The sequence below is a fragment of the Sebastes umbrosus genome, chromosome 6 (genome assembly GCF_015220745.1).
Source record: "Sebastes umbrosus isolate fSebUmb1 chromosome 6, fSebUmb1.pri, whole genome shotgun sequence".
Taxonomy (NCBI): Eukaryota; Metazoa; Chordata; class Actinopteri; order Perciformes; family Sebastidae; genus Sebastes; species Sebastes umbrosus.
The window spans coordinates 22491119-22505285 of NC_051274.1; the positions used below are offsets into that span (position 1 = coordinate 22491119).

The 14167-nt window shown below is 43.0% G+C and overlaps 1 protein-coding gene across 2 annotated transcripts in view; it reads left to right on the top strand.

Moving 5' to 3' along the window:
* Positions 1-14167, top strand: part of LOC119490417 (low-density lipoprotein receptor-related protein 1-like) — a 99755-nt gene that overhangs the window by 77053 nt on the left and 8535 nt on the right. For both annotated transcript variants that reach the window (XM_037773784.1, XM_037773786.1), the window contains exons 45-77: positions 292-417; positions 520-648; positions 1020-1139; positions 1428-1541; positions 1678-1827; positions 1916-2038; positions 2205-2321; positions 2455-2583; positions 2698-2823; positions 2963-3103; positions 3251-3438; positions 4427-4610; positions 4712-4797; positions 4906-5025; positions 5139-5326; positions 5474-5679; positions 8256-8444; positions 9086-9234; positions 9492-9585; positions 9749-9865; positions 10048-10167; positions 10290-10412; positions 10507-10632; positions 10746-10862; positions 11549-11655; positions 11751-11883; positions 12012-12134; positions 12260-12382; positions 12475-12612; positions 12743-12880; positions 13004-13123; positions 13242-13504; positions 13936-14114. In XM_037773784.1, the coding sequence (XP_037629712.1) occupies positions 292-417; positions 520-648; positions 1020-1139; positions 1428-1541; positions 1678-1827; positions 1916-2038; positions 2205-2321; positions 2455-2583; positions 2698-2823; positions 2963-3103; positions 3251-3438; positions 4427-4610; positions 4712-4797; positions 4906-5025; positions 5139-5326; positions 5474-5679; positions 8256-8444; positions 9086-9234; positions 9492-9585; positions 9749-9865; positions 10048-10167; positions 10290-10412; positions 10507-10632; positions 10746-10862; positions 11549-11655; positions 11751-11883; positions 12012-12134; positions 12260-12382; positions 12475-12612; positions 12743-12880; positions 13004-13123; positions 13242-13504; positions 13936-14114 (4606 nt within the window). The remainder of the gene's footprint in view (positions 1-291; positions 418-519; positions 649-1019; positions 1140-1427; positions 1542-1677; positions 1828-1915; positions 2039-2204; positions 2322-2454; positions 2584-2697; positions 2824-2962; positions 3104-3250; positions 3439-4426; positions 4611-4711; positions 4798-4905; positions 5026-5138; positions 5327-5473; positions 5680-8255; positions 8445-9085; positions 9235-9491; positions 9586-9748; positions 9866-10047; positions 10168-10289; positions 10413-10506; positions 10633-10745; positions 10863-11548; positions 11656-11750; positions 11884-12011; positions 12135-12259; positions 12383-12474; positions 12613-12742; positions 12881-13003; positions 13124-13241; positions 13505-13935; positions 14115-14167) is intronic.

Here is a 14167-nt window from a genome sequence, read left to right on the forward strand (position 1 = left end):
AATCTGTCAGCCTACAGATTAAATTGGATAATGAGAAGGAATACCAAAGCCATTTTCAACGCTGTTTTCTCAGCATTAAGATAGCTATGCGTTTATACCATGGATGTTGTGCGCAACTAGATTAATCAGGAGGTGGCGGTAATCATGTATATTAACCGCATATCATTATAAACATTACATCATGCTGGGCTTTCTGCCAATCATTTGAAATGCTGAGTAAAAAGTCTCCACAAGGAAATAACATGTAACATTACTACTCTAACTAACCCTCCTGTGTTATTCATTCCTCAGGTGAGTTTTCTCCTTGCCGAACAAATAACGGAGGTTGCCAAGATCTGTGTCTGCCAACATCTGACGGACGGGTCAACTGCAGCTGCCGCGGAGACAGACAACTCCTGGACGACAACACCTGCTCTGGTAAGAGAAAGTCTTCAATCATTTTAGGATGCAGTCTTAAAAGCCTCCTTTTTGATTAAAAGGTCGAATGTTGCTGAATTCAAATGTTTTCTACCTCACCAGCGCTGAATGTGTCGTGTGGAAGTGTGGATGACTTTGAGTGTGGAAACGGCGACTGTATCAACTACAGCCTGACCTGTGACGGCATGGCTCACTGCAAGGACAAGTCTGATGAGAAGCAGTCCTATTGTGGTGAGTGTTTTATGGGGCTATTAGTTGGTGAACAATGAGCTGGCACAGGTCATCATTTATATTTTGTCATTTGCAGATAATTAGCTGATGGTCATTTTCAAAGCAATTTAGAAATGAGTGCAAAAATATAATAAATTATTATTAGATCATTAGATTAAAGGAGAGTGAGGGCTGATGTGACTATAACCAAGGAGATAAATGAGCTAAGTGGAGGAGTAGAGGGACATTTAGTATGTTTGATACAGAATATATAACACAGTGTATTGGTTTCATTTATAAAATAGTGAATTGGTAGATAAGGCCGTATTTAAAATATGCGGAAAAGAACTCTGGACTTCAGCTAACTCTAATGAACTGATTTTCCTCCACAGCCAATCGGATTTGTAAGAAAGGCTACAGGCGCTGCATGAATGGTCGCTGTATCGGCCACCAGTTCTGGTGTGATGGCACGGATGACTGTGGTGACCACTCAGATGAACTACCCTGCAACAGTAAGCTATTTATGTCCATTTTTTTAGCTGCAACTGATCTAAAAATCATTAGTTAACTGTTTGATAGATGCACAAAGAGAAACTATGTTTGCCTGGTCTCAGATTATCTTTTTTCTTAAATGTTTATTTTGAATTCTGACAAGCACTTAGACTAATATTTAAATGTTTCTGGTCTCAGATATTGGCACAATTTTAACTGTTATGCCCACACGACACCGCAATGTTTTTGCATACCTGATCAAATTGCCTCTTGCTTTCCATCTGTTAAAACTTGTGTGCATCCTGCAGTGACCCTGTGCAAAGTAGGAGAGTTCCAGTGCAAAGATGGAAGCTGTATCTCCAACTTCAGCCGCTGTGACCAGGTGGTCAACTGTGAGGATGCTAGTGATGAAATTAACTGCCGTAAGTAATCTACCATAATAATTACAAAAAAATATATTAAAAGGGAAAGCTAGAAGGAGATTACATGGTGGAAAATTAGTTTAATGGATTAGTTAAGATTTCTTCAAAGTTATTTTTTTCCCCCCATTATTCTCAGAACCCACCGATTGCGCCCGTTTCTTCCGTCTGGGAGTGAAAGGAATTTCCTTCCAGAGCTGTGAGAAAACGACTCTGTGTTACTTGTCCTCGTGGGTGTGTGACGGCAACAACGACTGTGGAGACTATTCAGATGAGAGAAACTGCCCAGGTTGGCTGCTTTGTTTCCCCCCTAGAATGCTTTCGGCTTTTCTTAAATTGTCAGAGATTCAACATCATGTTCTTCTGTTGTCTTGCAGATAAACGGAAACTTAAATGTCCAGTGAACTTCTTTGCTTGTCCCAGTGGTCGCTGCATTCCCATGAGCTGGACCTGTGATAAGGAGAATGACTGTGAGAACGGAGCTGATGAGACGCACTGTGGTCAGTCTACAAAGTTTTCCCCTAATGCCCTTTATTTTTTCCTGAATACACAAATCATACCAGGAAAAACAGACTGTTCTTCCCACTGCACATGGAAAAACTTGTGGTTAGGGTGAATTAAACAATTTCTCCAAAATGCTGAGCTCTTTTTTGCCCTTCTTTGCAGACAAATTTTGCACATCCACCCAGTTTGAATGTGGGAACCACCGCTGCATTTCCAGTCACTGGGTGTGTGACGGCTCTGATGACTGTGGTGATGGTTCTGACGAGGACCAGAAATGCAGTAAGTGACCTATTACTTACACTCGCCAATGTAAAAGTGCTTTCTCCCACGCCCAGCGGAGGCATTTGGCTGTATGCCTAAGATTTCCTGACGTTATACATCATCATGCAACTTTCCCATAATGTCATCACAGAATCCAAGACTTGCAGCCCCGAGGCTTTCCAGTGTCCCGGCTCTCACATGTGTGTGCCTCAACGCTGGAAGTGTGACGGAGACAATGACTGTCCTGATGGAGCTGATGAGAGTGTCAAGGCTGGTTGCAGTGAGTGGCACAATTACAAAATCAGCCCATGGGAAAAGCTGTCCTCCCAGAAACTCTCCCAACACTTTTCCATTCCATGTCCATTAACCAAAGTGTGTTCATTTCCACTTCCAGTGTACACCAACAGCACTTGTGATGAGAATGAGTTCATGTGCCAGAACAGACAGTGTATCCCCAAGCACTTTGTGTGCGATCATGACATCGACTGCTCCGATGGCTCGGATGAATCCCCAGAATGTGGTGAGTGTGTGTGATTGTGATCCTGGAAGAGAAATGCAGGAAGACTGAGCGGAAAGATAGAAAATTCTGACCACAAAGTAGGTTGTGACTGATTTTTATGTGATAGGTTAATGATAAACATACTCTTGTTCTGGCGTAGAATACCCAACATGTGGTCCAGAGGAGTTCCGCTGTGCCAACGGCCGCTGCCTCAACCAGAAGAAATGGGAGTGTGACGGAGAGTTCGACTGTCAGGATGGCTCTGATGAAGCTCCCAAGAACCCTCGCTGCACTGACTCAGGTAGAGATTCTAATCACCATTTTTTAATAAATAATTTCTCTACCAACATAATGAAGTATGAGTCATATGAGAAAGTTGTTGTTCAGAAAGGACACATCCTGTTTCAAAGTAACACTAATGTAACGTGCCATTTGTCTTTGATCTCAGAGAGGACGTGTAATGAGTCAGCCTTCATGTGCCTTAATAAGAAGTGTTTGAATGAGACTCTGCTGTGCGATCGCAATGACGACTGCGGTGACGGCTCTGATGAACTCAACTGCTTCATCAACGAGTGTCTCAACAGTAAACTGAGTGGCTGCTCGCAGCTCTGCGATGACCTCAAGATTGGCTACAAGGTAAGCCGTCTAATTGGTTGTTCTAATGGGTTTTTTTTTCTCCTCCCCAATTGTTCAAGAGTAACTAAAGCAAATCAAATTACTTCATGAACTCACTGACTTTAATTGGCCAAGAAATTATGCGTCTAATAGGCACACAGTTACCTCACAGAAAACTTGGGGTGTGTATACTATTAATGCTGAGTTACGGAGGACCTGAAGTAAAAAGGTTGGGAACCACTCACTTCAGGCATGCAGTTATGTAAGACAAAAACATGTTTTGGCTCTCTTCCTCGAAAGTAGGAGGCTGATCTCGGAACAGCTTGAACTCTGTGTGAACTCTCATGTCTGTGATGTTGAGGCTGTGGTCAGAGCTTCATTTGAAAATTATTTTGCGCACCGAAAGGATTCACTTTTATGCTGGCACAACATTAAATTGTATATAACTTCACCATCACAGACTTGCCCGGGTGTGTGTGACTTCCTTTCTGCGACTTAGTATCCTGCAAATTCCCTCATAATGGCAAAGGAGTAGAGTTTGGAAGTGTGAGAGAGTGCGTTGGAGTTCTTTTTAAAACACAGATGTGCTTATGAGAAGTGACAGGTTAAGCTGATTTTGACTAGTAATGAATACGTGTTTTGCTGTGCCTTGTGGTAGGATGATATTCATGACACTTATTTGACACATAACACATTGGATGTCAGCTTATTTTTTTTTACCCGTGCTCTCTTTTATAAGAGTATTTTGCGAATGCGATTCGTAGCTATTTATGCACCTTATCTGACAGCAGCAACTGGATTTCATGACAGTGTTGAGCTATTAGTACCACTCTACATAGGAATTGGGACAAAAAATGGAACAACACATGTATCAGTTTGACTGTCGGAGGTTTTGTGACAGGCAGTGGCAGGCCCTAGCACTGTAATTGGTCCATACTAAATGGGAGAAGTGCCAGAACCCGTCGGCAGTGAGATTTTGACATATCTCTTGTGCTCTTGGCCCCTTCAGTGCAGGTGTCATGCTGGCTTCCAGCTTAAGCGGGATGGGAAGACGTGTGTGGATATAGACGAGTGCACAACCACCTACCCCTGTTCTCAGCGCTGCATCAACACACACGGCAGCTTCCACTGTCTCTGCGTGGATGGCTTTGAACTCAGCCCCAATGACCCCACCATCTGCAAGTCCACGTCTGGTGAGGCACGCTTCTGTGTGTTTTGCATTTTGCCGGTTGCTCATTGCCAATTCAACCCTGACGCAAATGTTTCCTGTGTGTGTGTGTGTGTGTGTGTGTAGAAGAGGAGCCCTACTTGATCTTTGCTAACCGTTACTACCTGCGAAAACTCAATCTGGATGGATCCAACTACACTCTTATAAAACAGGTGAGACACACTGGTGCTCAATTTGACCTACTGAAACCGCAACAAAGGAGAAATTCTTATTGTTAGCTCTCCATTCATCTGTTAATACTGTACCTACCTCTGTTTCAGGGTCTGAATAACGCAGTGGCACTGGACTTCCACTATGCAGAGTCGATGATCTACTGGACAGATGTGACCACCCAGGGCAGCATGATCCGACGCATGCTTATGAACGGCAGCAACATAGAGGTCAGTGAGGACATCAAACGCCCTTTTAGCCAGCCAACACATTAACCATAGTATTAACTTCTTTTTGTGAAAGTTGCGTAACTCGTGTGTCTAACTCTTGACTGACGTGGCAGGTTTTACACCGGACCTCCCTGAGTAACCCAGATGGCTTGGCAGTGGATTGGGTTGGCGGGAACTTGTATTGGTGTGACAAAGGCAGGGACACCATCGAGGTGTCAAAACTCAACGGGGCATACCGGACTGTGTTGGTCAACAACGGCCTGAGGGAGCCTCGTGCTGTGGCTGTGGATGTGCGCTATGGGTGAGAAGCACAGCTTATATTAGGTTATCAAAACACTCTCATCTGGTAATGGTAACTGTTGTTGAGCTATATTTGAAATTTAAGGTGAATTTAATTTAGATTCACTATACTGTAACTGTAAAACCATCTTTATCCCCTGCTGGTTAGGTACCTGTATTGGTCTGACTGGGGCGACAACCCTCACATTGGGAGAATCGGGATGGACGGCACCAACAGAAGTGTCATTGTAGAGGATAAGATCACGTGGCCCAATGGACTAACCCTGGACTTCATCAATGACCGCATATACTGGGCCGATGCCAGAGAGGACTACATTGAGTTTGCCAGCCTGGATGGCACCAATAGACACACAGGTAACAGAGCAGTTCACACTCAGACACAGATACCTTTTTGTTACTGCTTAGAGCAACTAGACCCCCCCCCCCCCCACAAAAAAACAAATTTTTCAAAACAAAAAAAGAATAAAATTTAAAAAAAATACATAAATAAATACAAATAATTTAAAAATAAATAAATAAATAGATAAAACGAAGAGCAGAATTATCACATTAACCACAGTATGGACAAAATAATAATAAGTAATAATAACAATACATATATATTTTTTAAAACATACATAAACAATCAGCAAAAAAGATCATAATATAAACATAAATACACATAGTCACACGGACAGGTAGAGGTACATATTAGTCACAGTTGTCTGTAGCAAATCTATATTGTAGTTTGGTTTGGATGAGAATCAGTTACGGAAGAGTACACAGTTTTAGTGTCTTCATATATGTCAGAAATGGGTGCCATGTCTCATAAGACTTACCTGTAGAGCCACCCAATGTACACTTTATTTTCTCAATGTGTAAAAACCTAATAAGTTCTGCAGCCCACTGGACATGGTTGGGAGAGGCCTCCTGCTTCCTCTTCATAAATATATAAGTTCCCTGGCAATTAGGGTAGCGAAAGCAATAGCATTTGAGTAATATCTGATAAGGAGAATGTCCTCTGGTACTACATCAAAAATTGCAATCAAAGGAGAAGGGGTGAATTTGACTCCAAAGACACATACTGTGTTTGCATCTTCAACTTGAAATTGACAGAAGATGCACTAAAGACACACAGTTGATGCGTTTATTGATTTAGTCTTTTAAATAAAGCTGGTGGGGAACTGGGAAGCTTTAAGTGTTTTTTTTTTTTTTATTTGTCCGCTTAACAGGAGAAGCAATTTATGACAAAATCACACTGGTAGTGAAACGAGGAAGTGCAGAAACTGAATATTCAGCGGATTAGGGTTTGCTGTGGTTACATTTTGTAGCGTGACCGGATAATGGGATTGTCAGCTGTCTGAATGAGTTTCCTCTTGTCAAATAGTCATGCATACATTCACATACTTGTTTGGGAGCCACCGAGCATAAAGCAGGCAGGTCAGATGGTTGCCCGCTGTGCTGGAGTCCTGCAGCACAGACCAGGGGACAGAAGCCCTTTTTGTTCTGACCAGTGAGGCCTCTAGCATGTATGACGTCTGCATAGCACTCAGTTGTTTAGCACACTCGCTACAATAGTTGATATTGTCACAGCCAACCAGGCGTGCAAAAGAATTTTGCTGCTCAGCCGGGCGTCTGTATTGTTTCATTCGCTAAGCTCTGCTCAACACATATAGATGGCATCCCTCCATTCTTTGGAGGAAGAATGATGTGAGAGAGAATTGTACTATGAGTTTTCTACATGTACACATTTTGTGTTTCATCCAACACAATGTTCCAACATATAAAAATAGAACATTTGACATTTGACTTACATTAGCTTGTGGTCTTCATCCACCAGTAGTTTGTCCAGGGAGTCATTCACCCATCCTTTGACATACACACACCATACAGACACCAGTGTGGCCTTGTGTGTGTTTGCTGAACAAGACTTTGCCTGTTTGAATTCAGATAAGGACCGACCAAAGGGGGCTTAATGCTAATCTGACTAATATCACAGTTCAACCTGACACTCCCATCACATGATAACAACACATTAACTGTTTAAAGCACCTCATTTGTTATAATCAATACTGAAACCATGGTCACCTAATGACAAGATGTTCTCCACTTGTGCCATGCGTGTGCTTCATGTGTATCTTCTTATATGTGATTGCTGTGTTTTACAACAGAAAACTAATGGTGTGTTTCCATAATGCACCGGCTTCAAATACTGAGAGCAAACACATGAAAGACAAGAATATGGGAGCAGAAAAGGTGCAATTAGAGTGTAAAGCCTAATGAGGCATAGAAACCATTATACAACACGCAGATAGTGTGGAGCCACTATAGCTGTGCAACCTACCCTGCATCTGTTTTACATTAACAGTACAAGAGTGTCCAAACAGTTTCTCTTTGAGAAAAGGTTTATTTTACAACATTGCTTTAATATTACTAGGGTTCCCATTTGTCAGTGAACTTCTAGAATATCACAGAAATGTGAGGCATGTATTATGAATGGGAGAAATCTCAGGTATTTACCTATTTTTCATATTTATTTGTATTTTTTAGGGCGGTCAATGGATTCAAATATTACATCGCAAATTAATCACACATTTCACATCACAGTATCTTCACATTAGCTTTAAAGCTGAGCCTGCTACACGTTGAAGAAATTAGTGGCGTTAAAACAAATTTGCGTTAACACATTATTATAGCGTTAATTTTGACAGTCCTAGTATTTTTATATTTACTACTTCTCATGCATACCTCCCCACTGTTTGGGAAAGCAGTGTTTATTACTGAAGAGCATTTTTAAGCCAAAAATATTAACAAATCAGGAAAAGATTGATTTTTGGTCAACTGCACTGATTAGTTATAGAAAGTCCTTACTTAGGATAACAGTAAGACAGATTTATAGTACCTAACAACTCATGAACAATGTGATTTAATATTTGTCTGTTGCTTCGCAGTTCTCACCCAAGACATCCCCCACATCTTTGCCATGACTCTGTTTGAGGAGCACATCTACTGGACCGACTGGGAGACAAAGTCCATCAACAGAGCTCATAAGTCTCTGGGTACCAACAAGACCACCCTGATTAGCACCCTGCATCGGCCCATGGACATCCACATTTACCATCCCTACCGCCAGCCCGAAGGTAAGAGACGCACTGTAGCAGGAAGCATGTAGCAATGGATGTGTAAAGGTTTGGGAATTTGACAGAATATAACATGTAGTCTATCAGGCCTAACACACATAATTACACATTATTGTGCACCCGCTGTGTATTTGTTGTTGTAGTTAAAGCACTATAACCTCGGTGTTGGCTATGTACAAAAATGGGAACGGTACTTTGTTCTCACATAAAAGTCTTGGACAAATTTCAATTGTATTAAGTTGAGGCACAAAGGCACCAGGGGGAACTGTGGAAAAACATGTTTTAATTAATATAGCATTTATATGGTATCTGATTGGGATTAATATACATGAACTGTTTTAATCATGTTTTTTCCAATTCCCTAATAAAATGACAAACAGATCTTACCTGCCTTTGTTTCAATATAATGTATACCAACGGCTCATCTAGTCCAAGAAAGAAGATTTTAAAAGTATTAAACCATGTTATGGTCTAGGATTTCATTGTATGTACTGATAAATAACAAAGATGCAAAGACTCTATAACACATAATTATTATTTTCCCTACTTCAATCCATATATCATAAAACCTCTGTCTTGTGCAGCAAAACATATCGGTGCAGTCAGAGGTTAAAACATTTCCCCTCTTTCCATCTTCCCAGTGCTCAACCACCCGTGCCAGACAAACAACGGCGGCTGCAGTAACCTCTGCCTCCTTTCTCCTGGAGGAGGCTACAAGTGTGCCTGTCCCACCAACTTCTACCTGGCCAATGATCAGCGCACTTGCATGTCCAACTGTACCGCCAGCCAGGTAAGGAGACTGTGTAAACATCATCATCAATGCGAATGTGACTGAATGACTACAGTTGATAAGTGGATTTTCATATCTCCATGTGTCGCTGTGTCTTGTTTGATGACCAGCTTATGCCTGGTGATTGTCTATTGACAGCTGGCTGCCAGCCCAGCGCTACAGTAGCCAGCTCTTGCTTCGTCAACGCCGTTGACGCAGAGGAGCTCTGGTATTGTGCCCTATCATCACTTTGATTAATTCTTCTCTTCCTGCTGTAGTTTGTGTGCAAGAACGACAAGTGCATTCCTTTCTGGTGGAAATGTGACACAGAGGACGATTGCGGTGACCGGTCGGATGAGCCAGCAGACTGCCGTAAGTGTTTGAGAAAGATAATTAGGAGACTATAGTGTGTCCTGTAAAATGTGTGATTCGTTTTGAAATACAAGGGACAGTGTTAGAAAAAAACAGAACAAATATTGTGGTATAACTTTTCAGTGTAATCTTGACAAATTGTGATTCTTTTTTTCCATTACAGCTGAGTTCAAATGCAGGCCGGGGCAGTTTCAGTGTGGCACAGGTATCTGCACCAACCCTGCCTACATCTGTGATGGAGACAACGACTGCCAGGACAACTCAGACGAGGCCAACTGCGGTATGACTCTCTCTTTTTTATGTATTTCATTCCTAAATAATTATCTTGCACATTTGATAATCTGCATCCTGCCCTGTTTATTTTTTTTGTATACTACAATCACCCCTCTATAGCTCATTACTTTGTAGCATCAAATCTGTTGCTTGTTTCTCCTCTTGTCTGCCTGTGTAACGGCACTGCAGATATTCACGTTTGCCTGCCCAGCCAGTTCAAATGTTCCCACCCAAGCCGCTGCATCCCAGGCATCTTCCGCTGCAACGGCCAGGACAACTGTGGAGAAGGAGAGGACGAGAAGGACTGCCGTGAGTAGAAGCTTTTATTCAGTTACATCATATATAACACAGTGCCAGCCTTGATATACTATTCTTTCACTTTGATGCGTAATTTCACACAGTAACTATAAATCTGTTATTCCCTCCCACAGCCGAGGTCACATGCGCGCCCACCCAGTTCCAGTGTGCCATCACCAAACGCTGCATACCTCGTGTCTGGGTGTGCGACCGCGACAATGACTGTGTGGACGGATCTGATGAGCCCGCCAACTGCAGTGAGATTCCCGTTTTGTCTAGTGTTTTTGTTTATCCTGAGTCATCCTAATCAGCTCTCAAATGTAACCGCCTCCAAATGTTTCCCCTCTCCAGCCCAGATGACTTGTGGTGTGGACGAGTTCCGATGCAAAGACTCTGGACGCTGCATCCCCGCTCGCTGGAAGTGTGACGGTGAGGACGACTGCGGCGATGCGTCAGATGAACCGAAAGAGGAGTGTGGTAAGAATACCGTCTCCTTTTAAAATTAGACAGATGAGCTAAAGAGGCATTTGTGGCACTGATGTTTCCAAGTTTTATTTTATTGACTGTAACATTTTCTGTGATCTGTACAGCTGAGAGGACATGCGAGCCATACCAGTTCAGATGTAAGAACAACCGCTGTGTGCCGGGCCGCTGGCAGTGTGACTACGACAACGACTGTGGGGACAACTCGGATGAAGACAAGTGCAGTAGGTGTCATTTTCAGCTTGGAGACGAGGCCGTCATACAGTGTATTGTCAGCATCTGTTATCTCACCTCGTCCAGTGTCACTTACACTCATGCCTTCTTCACTGGTAGCATAGAGTACTCACTTTGCACCTTTAACCTGTTAACTGCATACTAAGTCACTAACTCAGCGTTAACATCCATTCTCTGTCATTTCTGATGCATCTCACCTCATCTGATATTTGTTTCATTTCATACTGTCCTATTGGCATGAGCCAGAGGTAAGTTACTCCACCTTCATATGCCACCTCTCTGCTGTGTCTCCACACTCATGCTCCTGTCAATCTGTGATCCCCACCCACCTGTGAGAGTCTGCAAGCTGAGCTCTAAATAAATTAATGTTCTGTTTCCCCTTTGCCACTTGATGCCACTGCATAAAGCTTTATTTTTAATGCTAATTTTGATTACTATCACAAATATAAACCTATGTAAAACACATTTAATTAGTTATATAAAATACCATTTAGACTTATTGAGCTCCTTTCATTCTCTCACATCACCTGCAGTGTCTACAGTTTTCTTCTGTGGTTGTTTCAGCCCTCTTCCTGTGTTTTGTGCTGAAGGCTAAAATAGCCATAGCTCACTAATAAAGGTGTTTAACCTTGTGTTATGTCACTGACCTTGTCACCTCGTTTTTCTTCTTCTGTAGTGCCTCGACAATGTTCAGAAAGTGAGTTCGCTTGCACGAATGGCCGCTGTATTGCTGGGAGGTGGAAGTGCGATGGAGACCATGACTGTGCTGATGGATCTGATGAGGTGCAGATACTTAGTGTTTGGGCGTCCTTTAAATAATATCTTGTATGTGTGTGTGAGTATAAAAGCTGATCCTGCGGGCTGTGGTGTTTCTTTAGAATGGATGTGATCTGAAGTGCGACAACGACCAGTTCCAGTGTAAGAACGGACATTGTATCCCCATCCGCTGGCGTTGTGATGCCGACCCTGACTGCATGGACGGCAGCGATGAGGAGAACTGCGGCAGTGCTGGTAAGTGCATGTTTGTGTCTGTATATATATTCTGTTTTGAATTGTATTACTTATTATCAATTTATGCTGCTATTCTAATAGTTTGTTGTTTCTTTTAACCAAGCCAATCTCTTCCTTGTTTTTCTCAGCTGGGCGTCACTGCCCTCTGGATGAGTTCCAGTGTAACAACACTTTGTGTAAACCCCTCGCCTGGAAGTGTGACGGGGAGGACGACTGTGGAGACAACTCTGATGAGAATCCCGAAGAGTGCAGTGAGTGCAGCCTTGTGAATCACAGACATGTTGAATGTCTATCAGTCTTCATCTTTTGTCCTGACCTATTTTCTATCCTCTACCGTCTTTGTCCCTCTTGTCCTCTTTCTCTGTTCGGCTTTTAGGGAGGTTCCAGTGTCCTCCCACCAGAGCTTTCCGCTGCCAAAATGACCGTGTATGTCTGCAAGTGTCAAAGAGGTGCGATGGTGTCAATAACTGCGGCGACAACACGGATGAACTGAATTGCCGTAAGTTGATTCAAATAACTGTGAAATCCCCTCCTTCCTCAACTTAAGGAGATTGCTGACATATGTGTGTGTGCGGTGTTATATGTCTACAGCGGCCCCTCCAGCTGTTCCCACATGTGAAAAAGACGAGTTCCTGTGTGCCAACGGCAGATGCATCAGCTCCACTCTGCGCTGTAACTTCTTTAACGACTGTGAGGACTATGGCTCTGATGAGATCCACTGCAAGACAGGTGCCTCATGTCAAAACTGATTTCTATATTACTGCTAAACACAGATTGGATGTTTCAAATGTTAAGCATCAGCAGAATCACTTAAACTTTAAAATCCACTGACTCATGTTTGACTTGTGTTTGTGTTCAGACACCAAACTGAATGACTGCAGGAGTAACAGGACTCAGTGTGGTGATGGAGACGAGGCCCACTGTGTCACCAACGGCACAGACTCCTTCTGCTCCTGCAAACCAGGCTTCCAGAAGACAGGACATCACACCTGTGGAGGTACACGTGCACAAAATACTGCACCTGACAAATGATAACTCACTTCAAATATTGAAATGCTTTGGAGGTGAGGAGCTGGGCTGGGATATTTTTTAAGACTTTCCTTGGCTTTCCATTTTTCAGATAAGAATGAGTGTCTGCAGTTCGGAGTGTGTTCCCACATCTGCAACAACACCAAAGGCTCCCACAAATGCAGCTGCCACAAGTACTTCACCAGGATCAATGACACCTGCAAGGCTGACAGTGAGGACCAGAACTGCATCTGTTTTATATGTTGCTTATCCTTTTAGGCTGCTTTTTAAAACTCTCATGATAATTGTTCATTTTAGTTTCAAAGTGACTTTTTCTCTTGTCCTTCCAGGCATGAACAGCAGTCGACAGATTCTCTACATAGCCGACGACAATGAAATCCGCAGCCTGGACCCCGGCATGCCCAACTGGCGCTATGAGCAGACCTTCCAGGGCGACGCCAGTGTGCGTATTGATGCGATGGACCTGCACGTCAAGACCAACCGCATCTTCTGGACCAACTGGCACACGGGCCGCATCTCCTCCTATGAACTTCCAGGACCGTCCACATCATCATCATCCTCCTCGAGTGAGGGCAGGATCACCAACCTGCAGGTAATGCTGATCAAATGCGTGCAGACACACAACAAACTCTCATACAATGATAAACTATGGATGTCACAAGAAACGATACTTGGGTCCCAAGTCTATGATAATGCTACATTGCAAACAACAAATCCGTGTTGAAATCAGCAGAGCTAGTTAATGTTAGGTGTTAGCTCCGTGCATGACTGTGTTGCTTACCGGATGCTAACAGTTAACGTTAACTAGCTCTCATCCTGCCGATTTCAACACAGGAGGTGCCATTGATTTACATTATGATGCCTTCGGGCTCTATTGAGTAAAATGAATATTAGGCGAAGGTAAATTCTAACCATGATGTGTTCAAATGTAATCTTGTAAAATGTAGTTTTTTAGTGAGAAACATGAATAAATACAGCTGTTTGAAGGCGATGTTTTCACAGCAATTTGTTTCGTATATCTAGATCAAAGAGCTGAAGATGCCTCGTGGTATAGCGGTGGACTGGGTGGCTGGTAACCTGTACTGGACCGACTCCGGTCGAGATGTAATCGAAGTGGCTCAGATGTCAGGCCAGCATTGCAAGACCCTCGTCTCTGGCATGATAGACGAGCCGTATGCCATTGTAGTGGATCCACAGAGAGGGTAAGAGAGAGTGCTGAGCTCTTTGACGGTGGCCTCAATACAATATATGATTT